The sequence below is a fragment of the Haliaeetus albicilla genome, chromosome Z (genome assembly GCF_947461875.1).
Source record: "Haliaeetus albicilla chromosome Z, bHalAlb1.1, whole genome shotgun sequence".
Classification (NCBI taxonomy): Eukaryota; Metazoa; Chordata; class Aves; order Accipitriformes; family Accipitridae; genus Haliaeetus; species Haliaeetus albicilla.
The window spans coordinates 51378748-51397666 of NC_091516.1; the positions used below are offsets into that span (position 1 = coordinate 51378748).

The 18919-nt window shown below is 42.6% G+C and overlaps 1 protein-coding gene across 1 annotated transcript in view; it reads left to right on the forward strand.

Annotated features, from left to right (window-relative positions):
• The first annotated feature begins 565 nt into the window (after window positions 1-565).
• Window positions 566-18919, forward strand: part of YTHDC2 (YTH N6-methyladenosine RNA binding protein C2) — a 54301-nt gene continuing 35947 nt past the window's right edge. Inside the window, 10 exon segments of the mRNA XM_069775749.1 lie at window positions 566-915; window positions 1348-1438; window positions 7055-7251; window positions 9002-9201; window positions 9816-9982; window positions 12981-13083; window positions 14305-14461; window positions 16694-16801; window positions 17895-18043; window positions 18437-18572. Of these exon segments, the coding sequence (XP_069631850.1) occupies window positions 657-915; window positions 1348-1438; window positions 7055-7251; window positions 9002-9201; window positions 9816-9982; window positions 12981-13083; window positions 14305-14461; window positions 16694-16801; window positions 17895-18043; window positions 18437-18572 (1567 nt within the window). The 5' untranslated portion in view covers window positions 566-656.

The following is an 18919-nucleotide window of genomic DNA, read 5'->3' on the forward strand; positions in this document are numbered from 1 at the left end:
CCTTCCGTTCGTAACACCATTTTGCGTTTAGCGGACGCCAGCCTGGGGCATGCACCACCCCCGCCGCTGGCTGCACCCCGGAGGTCAGCAGAGAGCACTTCTGCCGCCCCCCAGCTGAGGAGGGCAGGTTTGTTACCCACCTCTCACGCTCACCCACGCAACGGCGCTGGCAGCTGCCGGCAACGCGTCAGGCCGCCCGCAGCACTGACTTGCGCTAACCGCCCCAAAGGCGCGCGTGGCTGAAAACAACCCTCCAGCTGCCCGGGCCCTGGGCCCTGGGCCCTGCGCCTCCCGAGCCCGACGAAGAGCCGCCCCGCTGCCGCCCCCGGCGCTGAGGAGAGGCGCCCGACGGCCGCCGCGGGGCGGGGCGGGGCGCGCGGCGCCCCGCTGCCCCCGAGCGGGGGAAGGCGGCGCGAGCTCGCGCCCTCTCCGCCGCCACGGGGGCGGAGCCTCCGCCGGACGGGAGCCGCGGCGGGGCAGCTCCTCCCACCCCACTCCCGCCCCGCCCCGCCTCGCCTCGCCCCGCCCCGCCCCGCCCCGCGCAGTGACGTCGCGGCGCTGCGGCTGCCCGCTCCTCCGCCGGCGAGACGCGAGCCGCAGCGCGCGGCCGCCGCCTCCGCCGGGCTCCCCGCGCCGCCGGCACTCGCTGCCGCGCCATGTCGCGGCCCAGTAGCGTCTCGTCGCGGCAGCCTGGCGGGGGCTCGGCCTCCTCCGCCGCGGCCGCCTCCGCCTCCTCCTCCGCCGCCGCGGCCTCCTCCGCCGCCGCGGCCGCCTCCTCCTCCTCCGCCGCGGCCGCGGCCTCCGCCGGCCCCGCGGCGGGCCGCGGCAAGAGGCTGAAGGATATCCGCGTCGACGAGGAGGTGGAGATCGCGGTGAACCTCGCCCTGGAGCGGTTCCGGTACGGAGAGGAGAAAGGTGCGTAGCGGCGGCGCGGCCGCGGGGGAGAAGGGCGCGGGGGGCGCCCCGCCCGGCAGGTGCGCCCGGGCGGGCCCGTCGCGGCGGGCCGGCGGCGAGGAGCCGGGGCGGCGGCTGTGGGCGCCTGGCCTGGGCCGGCGGGGGGAGGCGAGGCCCGGCGTGGGGGGTGGCGGGCGTCGAGGCGCGGAGGCTCGCCGCCGGTTCGCCGGCAGAAGCCTCCCCGCGGCTCCTCTCTGCCCGAGTGAGGTGGCTTGCTGGCGAGCCCTGCCTCGCGTACCGCTGCGAAGTTCGGGACGGCCGTGCCGTTAGTCCCGCTGTTCGCGGGAGGGCGTGGGAGGTTTGGGGACCGAGGAGCTCGTACCGTCGAGGTACTGTGTCAAGGATACTGCGCCTTTTGTTGCTATGTTTGCTTTTTTTTAATTGTTTTTCCAGAAATGGAGTTTCCTTCCTCTTTCACTAGCACCGAAAGAGCATTCGTTCACCGGCTCTGTCAGTCTCTCGGACTGGTATCTAAAAGCAAAGGGTAAGTCGGAGTCTGATTTTTACTTACTTATTATTGCCTTTTTTGGGCGCAAACGTGCGGGGTTTCATGACTAGCGTTAAAGTGGTCTGTGTTTCTAGCGTGTCCTGCACTGTGGCAGGGAACAGTACTAGAGAAAAAAGTTTTAAAAGTAAGGTAAAAATGAGTATCTTTGCGCTTTGCTTTAGGTGTACTTGAACTTGTGCTTAGTTTGAGGTAGCTTGCCCTCGTACTGTTTGTGGGTTTCATGGCTCCGTAGAAAAGGCGTCTCGCCCAGATCTCTTCTGTTTTTCATGTACTGTTGTGTGCCCAAGGGGTTTTGAATAGAACCTCATACCTTGACAGATAAAATGTAACCTAGAGTAGCATGTCCGAGAGAGTGCTTTTGTTGAGAAGTGCAGAAGAGGGTTCATATGCGGCTATGGTGATGTTTCTTTCTCTTACACTGCTCTGATCTTCTGAAGAGAAAACCCATGTTCTTTGATGTGATGAGCTTGCATGAAAGCTGAGAATCGGGTTCCCCTGGGAGTTCAGGTGCCAAATCAACAGGAAAGGGAAAGATACAGGAAAAATGCAGATACGTGGAGTAACGTGTGTGTGTGTGCGTGGACTGTGGTAAAACCGTAGCAGCATTTGCTATTCCTCATTTTTGGTGATACTTCATGATTTTTGCAAAAATATTGTAAAATGCAAGTTCTCTGATCTATACTTAATAAGGGAGTAAGTGCTGTTCAGCACTGATTGTGTTGAATGTGTAGCTTGGTTTCAGAAGATCTTACTCAAGTATAGTGCTGTTCAAGTGAAGTTATTCTTCCAATGTTGTTCCAGTCTTGGGAGCTGTGTAGTTCATTTTTGCTACATTTATTTGCCTGAGACAATAAATTTGTTTGAGCTTGTGGACCTTTGCATCATATTTTGTGAACATGGAGCGTTAGAAAGCCTTGTCAGATGTGTGCAAGTGGTGAGCAGGAACATGCTTGTGTTGTACGGTGCCTGCTCTAAACTGTAGCTGGTATGCCTGCTTGAATCCTTGTGGATTCTTTGTAGAGCTTTGCAAGTCTCTTTGAGCAGCTCCCCAGTAGATTCTGTGGTATTTTGGGTTGCTGTTTTCATAGAACCATGGAGTATCTCAGGTTGGAAGAGACCCATAAGGATCATCGAGTCCAACTCCCTGCAGGACTACCTAAAACTAAACCATATGACTAAGAGCATCATCCAGATGCTCCTTGCACTCGGACAGGCTCAGTGCAGTGACCACCTCCCTGGGGAGCCTGTTCCAGTGACAGACCACCCTCTCAGTGAAGAACCTTTTCCTAATGACCAATCTGAATTCCCCTGATGCAGCTTCATTCCATCTCCTCGTGTCCTATCGCTGGTCACCAGAGAGGGGAGATCAGCACCTCCCCTCTGCTGCCCCCGTTGAGGACGTTGTAGACTGCGAGGAGGTCACCCCTCAGGCTTCTCTTCTGCAGGCTGAACAAGCCAGGTGACCTCAGCCGCTCCTCCTGTCTTGCCCTCGAGGCCTTTCTCCATCTTGGTCACCCTCCTCTGGACACTGATATCTTAATGTCCTTCTGATATTGCGGTGCCCCAAACTGCACATGGGACTCGAGGTGGGGCCGCCCCAGTGCAGCGTAGAGTGGGACAATCACCCCCTGGTTTTGTTTTGTGTTGGTTTTTTTTTGCTAAATGTGGAGTGTTCAGGGTGACATGAAGCTTGGAGAATAGTTGAACTGAAATTTAAATAGCTGAGAAAAAGGAAATATTGAGCTGGGAAGACCTAAACTGTATCTTTTTTTTTTTAACTATAATAATGCATTGCACATTAAAGAAACAAATTTCCTTTTAAAATAAATTCAAGTGTTCTACTCATGTTTAGTCTCCACAGATTTCTTCAGTATTTATGCTTGTAATAACTTTTGAAATGGTTGGTCATGGTTTAACCCCAGCCAGCAATTAAGCACCAGGCAGCCACTCACTCACACCCCCCACACCCTCCTCCAGTGGAACAGGGGAGAGAATCGTGAAAAGAAGTATAACTCATGGGTTGAGATAAGAACGGTTTAATAGAACAGAAAAGAAGAAACTAATAGTGATAATGATAACACTAATAAAATGACAATAGTAGTAATAAAAGGATTGGAATAAACAAGTGATGCACGATGCAATTGCTCAGCACCTGCTGACCGATGCCCAGTCAGTTCCTGAGCAGCGATCCTTCCCAGGCCAACTCCCCCCAGTTTATATACTGGGCATGACATGACATGGTATGGAATACCCCTTTGGCCAGTTTGGGTCAGCTGCCCTGGCTATGTCCCCTGTCAACTTCTTGTGCCCCTCCAGCCTTCTTGCTGGCTGGGCGTCAGAAGCTGAAAAATCCTTGACTTTAGACTAAACGTTATTTAGCAACAACTGAAAGCATCAGTGTGTTATCAACATTCTTCTCATATTTAACTCACAAATATAGCACTGTACCAGCTGCTAGGAAGACAATTAACTCTATCCCAGCTGAAGCCAGGACAACAAGCTTGATCATGATTGGCTTTCATAACTGATTTTTTTTAGCTAGGGTATGATTTTGATGTTAATATTCATTACTGTATCTGCACTTGTTGCACAGAGTGGAAAAATAGGGAAGCTATTGCTTGGGCACCGTAGGACAATATTTTGTGTCTTTAGTTTTTTCCTTTGAGTTAAGCTAGCATATGTTGAATACTTACAGAAAACTTACTATAAACTCTTCATAGCTATTACGTTTTCCTCTAGACATTATCAGTGTACTGTGTCGGGTCTGGCTGGGCTTGAGTTGCTGTGCTCTGTACTTGTAGCTGGTAACACTTGTATACGATAACACACCAGCATTTGGGCTTCTGCTGAGCACTGCTCGTACAACATCAGGGTTGTCTTTCCAGCTCCTCCCTACCCCGCAATTAGGAGTGTTGCCAGCAGGTTGAGGGAGGTGATCCTTCCCCTTTTGAGGGTACACCTGGAGTGCTGTGTCCAGTGCTGGGATCACCAGTAGGAGAGAGATGTGGATGTACCGGAGAGAGTTCAGTGAAGGACCAACAAGATGATGAACTGAAGCATCTCTCCTATGAGGACAGGCTGAGAGAACTGGGACTGTTCAGCCTGGAGAACACAAGGATTGGGATGGATCTTATCATAGAATCGTTTAGGTTGGAAAAGACCTTCAAGATCATCGAGTCCAACCATTAACCATGCCCCCTAAACCATGTCCTGAAGTACCCTGTCTACTCGCTTTTTGAATATCTCCAGGGATGGTGACTCAACCGCTTCCCTGGGCAGCCCATTCCAATGTTTGACCACCCTCTCAGTAAAAAAATTTTTCCTAATATCTAACCTAAATCTCCCTTGCCTCAACTTGAGGCCATTTCCTCTCGTCCTATCTCCAGCCACCTGACAGAAGAGACCAGCACCCACCTCACTACAACCCCCTTTCAGGTAGTTGTAGAGAGCGATAAGGTCTCCCCTCAGCCTCCTCTTCTCTAGACTAAAGAGCCCCAGTTCCCTCAGCCGCTCCTCATAAGACTTGTGCTCCAGGCCCTTAACCAGCTTTGTTGCCCTTCTTTGGACACGCTCCGGCACCTCAATGTCTTTCTTGTAGTGAGGGGCCCAAAACTGAACACAGCACTCGAGGTGCAGCCTCACCAGTGCCGAGTACAGGGGGGCGATCACCGCCCTGCTCCTGCTGGCCACACTATTTCTGATACAGGCCAGGATGCCATTGGCCCCCTTGGCCACACTGCTGGCTCATACTCAGCTGGCTGTCAACCAGCACCCCCAGGTCTTTCTCTCCTGGGCAGCTTTCCAGCCTATCAATGTATATCAACACCTGCAAGGAGGGTGCCAAGAGGACGGAGCCAGGCTCTTGTCAGTAGTGCCCAGTGACAGGACCAGAGGCAATGGGCACAGACTGAAACAGGAGGTTCCCTCTGAACATCAGGAAACACTTTTTCACTGTCAGGGTGACCGAGTTCTGGCACAGGTTGCCCAGGGAGGTGGTGGAGTCTCCTTCCTTCAAGATATTCAGAAGCTGTCTGGCCACGGTCCTGGGCAACCAGCCCTAGGTGCCCCTGCTTGCCTAGGAATTTGGACTAGATGACCTCCAGAGGTCCCTTCCAATCCCAATGGTTCTGTGATTTTGTGGTTCTAAGTTGCTCAGATACAAACTAGTGAAGACTGGGAGCATAGTCATGGAAAGCATTGCAGTTTGTTTTTCCAATTCTGCCAACCTTTCCATTTCCCTGGACGTGCACATTCAAGTACTGTTCCAGCTTCAGTATTTTTGCTGTTCTGAAACGTTGCGTTGCATTGACCAGGAGCTGAACCCAAGCCAACAACTTAGAAAGCAGCCACGTTGTGGTGGGTTGACCTTGGCCAACTGCCAAGGTGCCCAGCCAGCTTGGTCTGTCCCTCCCCCTCCTCCACAGGATGTGGGGAGAAAATAGCATGGGGTTTCTCTCTCACGGACTGAAGTTCCTTCAGGATAAATGCGCTCCACTGAGGTCTCTTCTGTGGGTTTCGGGGGAATCTCTCCTCCAGCACTTGGAGCACCTCCTCCCCCCTCCTGCTTCACTGGCGTTGGTATCTGCAGGGCTGTTTCTCAGATTTTTCTCAGTCCTCCCTCGCAGCTGCTGTGCAGCGTTTTTTCCGTTTCTTAAATACTTTATTACAGAGTCACCACCGTTGTGACTGAGAGGCTCAGCTGTGCCCTGTGGTGGGTCTGCTGGAGCGGGCTGTGTCCCATACAGGGCAGCCCGGGCCTCTCCTCACAGAGGCTGCCCTCCCAACACCTGGGTACCTGCACCCCGTTCATACACACCACGATACCACCCTGCCAGGGACAGGGTGCTGGGCTTGTAGGGTGACCTTCCGTTCTTATCCTGAGAAGTAATTTTCGAAGCGTTGATATGTCATTGTAGCCCAGGGACAGGATAGTTCAGTTTCAAACCTATATACGACAGCTCTTCGCATTTCAGTATCAGACTTCAGTCTGAGAACAAATGCCACGGTGTTATGATTAAGTGTTTTGGCTCTAATTCTACATGGTAAATCTTTGAAAATGAACATCCTGGGAATCTTAATTTGTTTTAAAGGATTTTATTAAGGCTTGGAATATCACTAGAAGGCTTCTTGTTTGTCTGTTGTGTCTATTTGTTGATTTTTAACCTCTAACTCCCTTAAATTAGTCTAGAAATCAGGTTTGTGTCATACCTCTCAGTATTGATTGAGTGAGCGATTGATGGAGCTGGCTGTCTTTTGGGAAGCAAATGCAGCAGTAGACCTTCAACAGAAAGGTAGCATAACAGTGTTACATTATGGAGGCCTAATTGTAAAGTTGTGCTCAGTGTACTCATCCAAAGTCTGCAGTGCTGCACTACAGTGTGTGAATGTGGTGGTTTGATGGTGGCTGTTGTGGATGCTTCTGTTATTTTGGTGTGTGTTATGCTACATAGGACATTATTTGCAGTTTTCTAGTTATGACATTATATTTGACAGTAATCTGATGGCCATCTTGAAAAAATTATGGTCAAAGTTGGTTACATAGAGGTAAATAAGTTACTTATTCCTAAAATACATTTTTCTTTTTTCGTTCAGGAAAGGAGCAAATCGATACCTGACTGTAAGGAAGAAGGATGGATCAGAGCTAACACACGCAGTAATGACTTGCGGCTTGGCTCCCAGTACGAAACATACCATTCGGAGTTTAATTCAGAGATTTCCTGTCACAAATAAAGAACGAACAGAACTTCTGCCAAAGACAGAGCGAGGAAATGCATGTGCTGTTGAATCTGGTATGTTCAGTGTGTCTTCTGATATGGACTTGTCAATCAACACTGCTTAAAAAACCCAAACAATCCAACCACAAAACAAAAACCTTTCTTTTCTGTCTCCTCTCCTGTCCCAACTGACACCCTCCCCCCAAAACAAACCCATTAATTTTCTTGACTTTTAATTGTTAATATAGGAGGGTTTATAACTAGTGTCATAAGAAACTTAGGCAGTCATGTCACCCACATTCCAATGCCTGCCTTGCACCAAGTTACTTTTGAATCTTCAAGCTAGTTCCAGCCAAATTTATTTGGAAGCACTTTTCTGAAATGTGAGCTCCTACAAGTTCCATGAGGTGAGATTGAAAAGAGAAGTGTTACCATGACTGCTGTATGAGAACACCCTTATGAGAAAGTGAGGCTGGCTGTTCTGCTTATAGAAATTCACGTTCGTGATAAGATAAGTTTATCTTTTGTTTCGTTGTCTTCTAAAATAGATCTGGTCCCTAAGACTACTTTCTGGACTTCTTGATTTCTAGAATATGAAAGAGTTTACTGGAGTACAAACTTCTGATATATTGTGGGTTTTTTTTTTTTAAACAGTGCTGTCAACAAGATTATTGCTTTAACAGTTATGAGTGTAAGAGTTACATTGTGTTTCTGTGCACAAAGCTGGGTGTAGTGCACAGAAAACACTTGTACCAGTATGCCTTGTTTCGTTGGATATTTCTGATTTATGATAGTTCATGCTTTAAGTGCTTCCTTTGCTAGTTTTCTTTTTCAGTTGTTTCAGTTGTTTAATAGGATTGTTTAATGAACAGAGGGCAACTGTAATGAAAGTACTGAAAAGCAATTCCTTAGAGATGTAAGGCATATAAACTAATGAATAGTGTAAAATTTATCTTTCTTCACTTCTCCAGAATGGTTTTTGGGTCTTTTAATTTGTGTCTGTCTTGGTAAGACAGTGCTTGTAATTTAATATATTAATCTGATTATCACATTAAATACGTATAGTTGAATTTACAGCAAGTTTTTCATTGTTCTGGAAAATAATTATTGAGGAATTATAGAATAGCATTTACTGAATCTGAAGTAGTCTTCTCTGAAGATGTGCAGGTTCTTTGGCTACTTATGCATTGCTTTCTAATACATCACACTGCACTGTGCTGTGTGGGTCCAGGGGTCTAGGTACAGCATGGTTCAGTTTGTGTGATTTAAGACAAATGTTACTGACTAGAGCGTTAGGTTATGTAAGACTGTCTGAAAGGAGGTCATAAAAGGTCAGAGAGGAAGAGAAAGAAGGCGGATGAATCACAGTAAAGGTACCTTTTTCTCAGAAGACCTGCTTGTCAGTTTGGAATAACTTAAAGGTTTAACTGTACAGTGAATATTTCTAGACAAACTGTGGAGGTGTGAATGTGGGGACATGATACAAAGGCCAAGCAAATACGCCAGGCTGCTTTTCTGGGGTTTAGTTTCTGTTCTATTTTTGCTCTTCGTGACCTTTTTTGACTTTGAGCAGTGCAGTGGGATAGTCTGTTTTTGTTCAAAATATCTACAAAAGTAGTAACTCATTGGAACAATATTTATTTCAAGCACCCTAACAGGATGCGTTACTATGAATATGGCTTTTAAATGTGTGATGGGTTTGTCACTTTATCTATAGGGATGCATATAAAGTTAGGAAAGTTCATTTTTACGTACAATTTTAAATAATTTTTTTAATATTTATTTTTCTTTTGTGTCTAAGTAAATTGTTAACTTCTCTTCACAGAAAACAGAGATGTGAACAAGACAAGCGGACGGCTTAACAATGGTACCCCCCAGGTTCCAGTGAAAAGAGGGGAATCGGAGTTTGATTCCTTCAGGCAATCCCTACCAGTTTTTGAGAAACAGGAAGAAATTGTCAAAATAATAAAGGACAATAAAGTTGTTTTGGTTGTAGGAGAGACTGGATCAGGAAAAACTACTCAAGTAAGTTTATTTAATGAAATAAAAAAGATAACAGTATTTATACAAAGCACGCCAACTTTGTAATATTTAAGTAGTAAGGGATTTCTTTATGCTAGTTTTAAGGCTTTTGTTTTCCTACATAGTCAAAAGTCTTGTGTTCTAGTTCACTTTCTTGCTTTTGAAATACTAAGCCAGCAGATACTTACTAAAAGCATGAATGTTTCTGCACAATTTTCTGGTAGATACTAGTTTTTTGTTAAAATGATATAAAATATTGCAGGGAGAGTAGCTATGATTTTGAATAGCCCTTTTCCTTCTAAAGCTAGCTCTCTTCTTAGTTTCTAGAGTAGAATATTACTGTGTTGTAAATGAAATATTACCTACAGGTATTTTTTTTATAGATTTCTCTGAAGTAAGAGAAGCTTCAACTTTTTTTTTCTGAAACAGATTAAATTTGAAATCAGAAATTTATTTTTTCTGCCTTCCTGCCCCTTCAAGTATGTTTGCAATGCTAATCCCATTGTGAATCCTTTTGCAACCTATGCAATATTGAGATGCAGTTAAATTGTTTCACCATGGTAAAAAAGAGATGAATTTATCAAACTAAAAAGTAAATTTAAACCACTTCTTTACAGATCCCTCAGTTCCTTCTTGACGAATGTTACAAAAGCGGAACTCCGTGTCGTATATTTTGCACTCAGCCAAGACATTTGGCAGCTGTTGGTGTGGCTGAAAGAGTGGCAGCAGAAAGAAGAGAAAAGGTTGGCCAGACAGTTGGTTATCAGATCCGATTAGAAAGCAGGTACTAATGATATTTCTTAAAGTCAGTTGATCTTGTTTTGGTACTTTAGTCTTGTGTACATTTAAACTACAGTATACTTGGGATACGGCCTAGTAAAAGCTCAGTGTGTAAAGTATAGATAGGATATGTGATTTCAAGTCATAGAATATTGAAGAGTGAAAAGGGCGGTTTTCATCCTGTATTTGGGAGTTTCATGTAGTAAGTTGTCTTATACAAGTGAATTGCAGGTACTTTCTCGTGATTTCTTTTTGTGTGTGTGTGGCATTTCTTGTCTTACTTTCAGATGAAGTCTATGCTTTCTTCTCTTTTTTTTTTCTCCCTACTTTTAACATGTGTAGATCCAAAAGTTCTGCAAGCTTTGCAGATAAGTAGGAAGACCAGCATGCTGTGACAAATGCTATATAGTGAGAGTTGGTAGGGGACATAAAAGGAAAAAAAAGCAAAATTTGAAAGTGAATGATGAAGTTGAGCATTATTTACCAATCTAGTTTGGGTTAAATTTATTCTGTTTCAGCTTTTATGTTTAAAGCATGAACTGATACAAAAGTAGAGATTTCTAGGTCACCTAGGAAATTTGTCCCTAAAGCAGAGCAGGAATGGATGAAAGTCTGAAGACTGTGTGCGGTTTCTAGATTCTTTGAACTGTGTAGATAGTGGGATTTCCAGGAGCGGGCAGCACTTGGGATATGGGTGAGAGGAAGACAGCGAAAGGTATAGCTGGTTACGTTGCTTGTGTGGATGAAGATATCACATAGCTAATGAAGATGAATGCACTTGAACAACAAAGCCAAGTTAAAGAAGAATTTGAATATGCGTACAAAAGCTCCTAAGGCTGTTAAGGGATTAAAAGAGCTAGTAACGATGAATTGCAGATAAGGTGGATGAGTACTGTGTGGAAGTATTACGCTGTCTGAAGAAGAACGAAGTATAGGTCACATCAAAATGGAAGAACTACTGGAAGCAGTGCAAAAAATCCTGCTTAAGAAGAATCAATAGATTCGTTCAAGAGAAAGAGCGAAAGGGAGACATGACAGTATTTCCAACTCTGGGCAGAAAAGGTGTGGAGTGGAGGGTTTAGACAGGAGGAATAACACAGGAGTCTAATTTTTGGAGTTTTATTAACTGTTGGACAACAATGATGATTTCTAGAAGGCTGCTGAAGAAGAGAGAAGAGTGAAGATGGGTAAAGCAAAGCATTTCCATCTTGGATTGTTCTTGAATTGAATATGTAGGAGGAGTGTTGAAAGGAGTGATGAATTCCAAACTTGGAAAGAAATACGCATATGATAACTAGGGAGCTCATGTCTTCCAGAAAAGAACTGTAGAGTACAATACAAAGGAACTTTTCAGTACTTTGGGTGGCAGTGCTGGAGAAGGTAGTGGCAATTGCTCTTTTTCCTTGTACAGCTAACTCTGCCACGGGTACTAGAATAGTAACTTCCAGAGATTTTGAAATTCTTGAAGAGAAAAATTAAAGCATTTGAAAAAGATCAGCTGATTTCTTTGTGATTCAGTCAAGTATAGTGTATTGGGTCTGCGTTGCAAGGTTTTGGTAGCAGGGGGGCTACAGGCGTGGCTTCTGTGAGAAGATGCCAGAAGCTTCCCCCATGTCCGACAGAGCCAATGCCAGCTGGCTCCAAGATGGACCTGCTGCTGGCCAAGGCTGAGCCCATCAGTGGCGGTGGTGGTAACGCCTCTGGGATAAGAAATTTAAGAAGGGGAAAAAAACCTGTGCAAGAGAAACTGTAGCTGAAGAGGGGAGTGAGCATATGTGAGCAAAACAACCCTGCAGACACCAAGGTCAGTGAAGAAGGAGCGGGAGGAGGTGCTCCAGGTGCCGGAGCAGAGATTCCCCTGCAGCCCAGGGAGGTCCATGGTGGAGCAGATCTCCACCTGCAGCCTGTGGAGGACCCCACGCCGGAGCAGGTGGATGCCTGAAGGAGGCTGTGACCCCGTGGGAAGCCTGTGCTGGAGCAGGCTCCTGGCAGGACCCATGGAGAGAGGAGCCCACGCTGGAGCAGGTTTTCTGGAAGGACTTGTGACCCCATGGGTGGCCCATGCTGGACCAGTGTGTGCCTGAAGGACTGCAGCCCGTGGGAGGGACCCACGCTGGAGCAGTCCGTGAAGAACTGCAGCCTGTGGGAAGGACCCACATTGGAGAAGTCTGTGGAGGACTGTCTCCCATGGAAGGGACCCCACGCTGGAGCAGGGGAAGAGCGTGATGAGTCCTGCCCCTGAGGAGGAAGGAGCGGCAGAGACAATGTGTGATTAACTGACCCCAACCCCCATTCCCGTCCCCCTGTGCTGCTGGGGAGAGGAGGGAGAGAATTGGGGAGTAAAGTTAAGCCTGGGGAGAAAAGGGAGGGGTGCAGGGAAGGTGTTTTTAAGATTTGGTTTTATTTCTCATTATCCTACTCTGATTTGATTGGTAACAAATTAATTTCTGCAAGTTGAGTCTGTTTTGCCTCTGATGGTAATGGGTATCTCTACCCATGAGCCTTTCATTATATTTTCTCTCCCCTGTCCAGCTGAGGACAGGAGTGATAGAGCGGCTTTGGTGGGCACCAGGCATCCAGCCAGGGTCAATCCACCACATGTAGGCACATACAAAGACTACATCCAAGTATATGCTGAAGAATTGGAACCTATTTTTCCAAAGCAGTCCACACTGAATTTTCCAGTAAATTAAACAATGTGGAGAGGTTCTCGACGTTCTGTTTCACTTGCTTTGTTATTTATATAAATTTTGAATCTCACTTTGTTAATTAATCCATTGTCTGAAGTTTTGAAGTGTAAGCATTAAGATTCCTTAGGAACTCTCTGGGAATAGTCTTAGTTTAAAAACAAATAATATGCATGAATTCTTTGGTGAGAGAACTATAATCTAATTCCACTTCTGGTGAGCAGCTGTTCAGTCCTTTGATTTTCAGTAAGTAGTGGAAAGGTAGCAGCATTTAAATGGTGCAAAATACTGAAGTATCTATGAACTGTTCAACAGGGTTTCTCCAAAGACACTGTTAACGTTTTGCACTAATGGCATACTGCTTCGCACGCTAATGGCAGGAGACAGCACTCTATCAACTGTGACGCATATTATTGTGGTAAGAATCCTTGTATTTCATGTGATGTGGAGCAGTGTGTATTGTTAACTGGAAGATGAGATCCTAGTTTTCTTTATTAATTTGCTGAGCATTTAAGGTGTTTTGTTTGGTTGGAATCTGAATTAACATTAAAGACTTACTGAGTCTTCATTGTAGCATATACATTTTGGGTTTTTTGGGGTTTTTTTTTTTTTAGAAGTACCTTATTTTAGGTTCATGCTAATAATTTTGGAATCATGATGCAGTTGTGGAGGACAGAGCTCTAAATTTTTCTGAACTTTCTCTGTCAGAAAGCAGAAGAGCCCTAGGGAGGCTTATGTAGATATGATTCAATGTGAGTGTGTCAGAATTTCTTGTATCGTGTGCTTGTTTTAGCAGTACCAGGTTTGCAATTTGTTTGGCCAAATGTTTTCAAGATAATGAGTAGTCTAATTTTCAGCAAATTAAAGTGCATTTGTTTGTGATTATGTGAATATTGCTACTGTGGAATTTGATAAGGCAGCAGAACCAGAATGTTAACTGCAAGATTAAGTTCTCCACTGCTGAAGACAGAAAAATTCATGGTAACTTTAGGTGCCTGCCTGTTTATCAAAATGGAAAAAAGTGTGAGAATGATTTATACATTCTTGACTTCAGCCTAAAAATGTTGTATTTGGGTCCCTGCTTCATAAGTTCATAATATAAAACAAAACAGAACACACCAACGAAGATGTTTAATCAGTCATGTGCCTTAATTGATGATGAGCTTTGTGCATGACTTAATGGATGTCAGCAGTCTAATTTTTTTCTAATTATGTGGTATCATGCATTCCTTTAAATGTTCATCAATTGTGAAGTGTGAATTTATTAAAGTAAGATTTGCAGGATTTGCAGTTTCTGTCATTATCTTGAAAATGAGATTAAAATATGAGAATTAGAAAAGTTTCGGAAGTTCACTTTAACCTCTGAAATGAAGGTATATGTGGCTTGTGCATTACCAGTGCAGTCTGCTCTGATATCTTTATAAAACTTTTTGAAATATTTTTTGACTCTTGGGTGGTTTTAAAAAAAAAATCTTACTTAAGCTAGACTTACACATTTTAATGCGTCTGTAATATACCCACAGATTATGTATTTTAGTTTCTAGAGAAGTTCATATTTGTGAAAAGTTAGGATCTTGGATCTGTGATGTTTATCTGTTGGTTTTTGTGTTTTGGGGTTTTTTTGTTCCTTTTGTTATAGGATGAAGTACATGAGAGGGATAGGTTCAGTGACTTCTTGTTAATAAAACTCAGAGATGTGTTGCAAAAACAGACTAATCTAAAACTAATTATTTCTAGTGCTGCCCTAGATGCAAATCTCTTTATTAGGTATTTTGGAAGTTGCCCAGTAATACACAGTAAGTATTTACGTAAACTCTTAAATCTGAGTATACCTGCTGTAGCAAACGATTCTGAGTAAGGGAATATGATAAATACACTGAGAGTTATAGCAGTGCTTGTTCTTTGTTCATTTTTGTTGTTTCTTAACTGCCTGCACCTACTTCAGAGTGAAGTGTTTTTGTCACAGGGAGTTGTCTAAGTGCAGGGATGTCCTGGCCCCCACCATGTTCAATTCAAGAAGCAGGAAAAAAGCTCTTAAAGTGCTGATGTCCATGGTGATAATAGACCCTAGGATCTAGAAGAGTGTGATATGTATTAATTCATTCCAGTAGATTCTAGTTCTTCAGGCTCACAGAGATTGCTACTCATTACTGGATAAAATACAGATGACCGCACCTCGTCACTTTAGAAATACAGTCCTAGGCAAATTGGGTTTTCATGTTTTAATTGCATGATTCTTTATTTTAAAGGAAATTATTAGCTGTTAATCTAGGTAAACAATGAGAAAAGGCATGGCAATTTATGTTAATTTACGTTCAGACTCAGTAATCTGCAGTTAGTTTACATTCAAATGCAAAGAAAAGTTATCATCGTTGCTGTTTTAATTTCATTTGACTGATCTTTAGTAGAGGTAAAACATGGAAGTGTGGGAGATTCTTTTTTTTTTTTTTCCCCTTCTTCACCCTCCTGGCTTGTAAATTTTCTGCATGGGTGAGCTCCTCTGGCACCTTGCAGTGCTCTTCCTTCTTCAACAGCAATGTCTAAGTATAACGTGTTTTGAAAAGAAGCTTTTAAGAGAAATGCTTTCTTTTCAAAACAATCAAGTAGACTGTCTGTATATCAGCCTTTTTTTAAGAAGCTCACCAGTCCCAGGACATGGGCAGGATCACTTTCTTTAGAATCTTTTCTACAAATCATCAGTTTATTTTAGTGAATGTTCCTGAAAAAGAAATCTCTTTTTTCCAGATAGAAGTGTTTTTTTCAAGTTTCCAGTTCTGAATTTCTGCCTAGTAAAATGAGGCTTGCAGCTTGTTGGAGGCAGGAATCTGTAAATTACATGATTTCAGTGTTTTCCAAATTTTTTTTGGAGAGGGGAAACCTCAGTTACAATTGTGTGGCTTTCCAGTTTACTCTTCTTGTACCTTTCTGTTCATTTAGATCAATGTGTTTATTCAGGAAATTCTGGTGACAAACTCTTTCTCCAGTTTACCTCAGTGGTTATACTGTTCATCCACATACTAGTCTTCACAGGCTAATCACAATTGAAAAGACACTCCTTTTTCAATTTTTGAGAATTTCAGAATTAAAAGAAGAGAGTTTAGATACTTCAGCTGTTAATGTAATGAGAAAGATTCGATCCTCCTTCAGTAATATTGCTGACAGAATCCTGGCCACAGAAACCAACCTTTTGTAGTTGTGGGTTTTTGTAGTACACAGAGTTTGTGATCAGTGTTGGAAGGCTTCCTCCACGACAGCTTCTAAAAGTATGTGAATTGCAGCTTGTTCTTTCTGAAGAAAAGTCCTAGGTGATTTAAACTCAGGTATGGCAAATGTCTGCTGAGGGACCAGAAATTAAAATCCAGATATTTTAATTCTTCCTCTGAAAAAGAATCCTTTAATGTCCATAAATAAGGTCTAGAAAACAGTGATATTAAAAAAGACATCACAGTAAATGATCTCTTTTATCTGGAAGCATTCAGTAAAGAAAGCCAAATTTGGCTGAAGTGATTGAGGGAATTGAGAGAAGTCCATCTCATCGTATACTTCTTGGGAAAAAAAGTAGTTTAATACAAAGGTAGCAGTCTGCTTGTGGGATCTTGCACTAAAGCTGTGTTAATTGCTGTTATATTTTGTAATACAGTAATTTACACAGTAAATTCTTTTTTGTAACCCTAACCAAAAATGGCTGTTTTCTTCTTCTCATTTTGATAAAATTGCAATTAACTGTCAATCTTGCGAGCATCTCTTGCTATAACACTTAATAGAATTGAAGAGGTTAATGAGAAACAAGGTACCCAGCTGGCATTTCCCTTTTGAAATGTTTTGTTTTGTGGCCCAGTAATCTTAAGAATATAAACTCCAGTGAGGGTGCTCTTAAAGGACTTTTCAAGGAAAGTGGTAATTCCTTAAATCAGGCCCTAATAATGCTTAATTCACTTTTTGTGTCTACAAAAATGCTTTTAAAAAATTAAGATTATAAATGAAGCTAGGGAATATCTAATATTTTTATGAATTATTTATACTTTCAGTACAAGGAAGACCTTTTGAAGTTAAAGAGATGTTTTTGGAGGACATTTTACGAAGCACTGGGTATACAAACAAAGAGATGATAAAGTACAAAAAAGAGAAGCAGTGAGGTTGGTGGACTTCTTAATTTTTAGGGTTGGCAATGAGTCTCATTGATTGAACAACTAAATAGGATGATTCTCTGTTAAAATTCCAAAGTCATAATATTGAATGAGACATGACTAGATGACAGCAAGTATCTTTAAGCTCTCAGTGTTTACATTATTGAAGTAGTTTACATAACTTTAAAAAAATATTTTCACTTTCTTTCAGTGATTGCATTCTTTTTTCTTGTAGTTGATAAATGGAATATTTTTCCTAATTATTATGGAGTAGAATTGCATATAACTTTGCCCACATGAAAACTATGTAAGCAGATGATACTCTGTGCTGACTTTTGGGTGCAAATTAAAGTGCAGCCATTAAAGAGGGCAGGATTTTGTACATCTTGCACAGAAGCATTTCCTATTAGTAACATTTTTCACTGCATTCTTCAGACGTGGATGTATTTAACATATATACGTAGCCCAAAAGCATTAAAACACTTGACCTTAATATAGTTGTTTTTCAATTAATTAAGTAGATATATTATTTGAGAAGTTTACCTGTCAACTGAAAGTAATGATCCTAGTGTGTATTTAGAAAAAAAAAAGGGGGGGGGGGCAAAACCCAAAGCTGTAACATACAATCCTAACTGTACATTTATCATGGTGCTTAGCTCTGATCATTGTGGATAGAAAAGTTCAGTTCAGGCACTAGTGTCTTCTACTGTTTCTGCTACTTGTGTATAAAAATTAGTTGTTACATGCAGCAGCTGTATCACTTTGGTATTTCACTTCTGGAGAGAGATCTGGACTGAGAATTTGTGTAGAAAATACTTAGGAAGCTCATTTGAATGCAGTGGGTTGGAATACTGGAGACTTAGGGGATTAAGCACCCAAACGGTATTTTTTACTTTGTTCTTAGAGCAGATGTTTGCAATGGTGCACTTTGGGTGCCTTTAATCATGGAATTTATATTGGACTGGTAACAGCGTTCTAGGTTAAATAAAAGAGATTGAATAGGTAAAACTTTGTGACTTGATATAACTGTTTTTTGTAACTGAAAACAATGGATAATTAAGACTACTGTAAAACTTTTTTGGAAATACTTTATGCATTCTAGAAGAAAAACAGCAAAGCACTCTTACTGAGTGGTGTTCTGCTCAAGAAAATAATAGCAAAGTAGAATCTCGGAGACAAAGATCTGTCCCAAGTGCAACCGAAGAGTATAATCTGTTGGATGATAGTGGTGATGCAGTATTTAATCGACTGGTATGTTTTTCCTTTCGTTGGAAGAGATGTTAAAATCTGCACTGAATTATTACTACCCATTTAAAAATTGTTTTCTAAAGATATTACTTCTGTAGAGCTTCTAGAAGGATATTAACGTGTTTTAATAAAATGATTTTTTATTAGCATGAACTACTCTAGCTAAAGTATGCTTTTCAATTATGATGGTTGTACAAAACTTTTGTTTAGATCAAATGGCTAGACTGCCATTGTTTAAAGCACTTGCATATGATAAATGCTTTAACTGATACCTGAATGCTTTATTTCTGGTTGTTGCTTGGAAGACCTAACTGTTCAAATTCTTCATGTCTAATGTATGAGAATAAAGACAACTCTTTAGGAGATTCATCTTTCAGTACTGTTTTTTCGCTTCAGACTGAAAAAGATGTGAATTGCCTTGAACCATGGCTAATAAAAGAGATGGATTCTTGTCTTTCTGACATCTGGTTGCATAAAGATATTGATGCCTTTGCTCAAGTGTTCCATCTCATTTTAACCGAAAATGTCAGCGGTAAGTTTCTCATCTTATTACATAAGAAAAAAACAACCACAAAATGACTTGAATTTCTGTGGGTACTTTATCTCCAGTTTCAAATGTTGTTACCTTTGAATTCTGATGGCTATTGAAAAAACAAACAGGGTTAGTAGAATTAACGAGTTTTCTAGTTATTTGTTGTTGTACTTGCTTTGAAGTATTGACAGATGTTTTGTTTCTAAAATAGTGTTAAATTCACATGAACTGACTGGTGGGATGAAGTGAGGAAACAAATTCTCTTTGGGCTGGGTTTTGAAAGTCATATTCTTACTACATTTAGATGAAAAAAATAACATGTATTGGTTTTGCTGATTTTTTTTTAT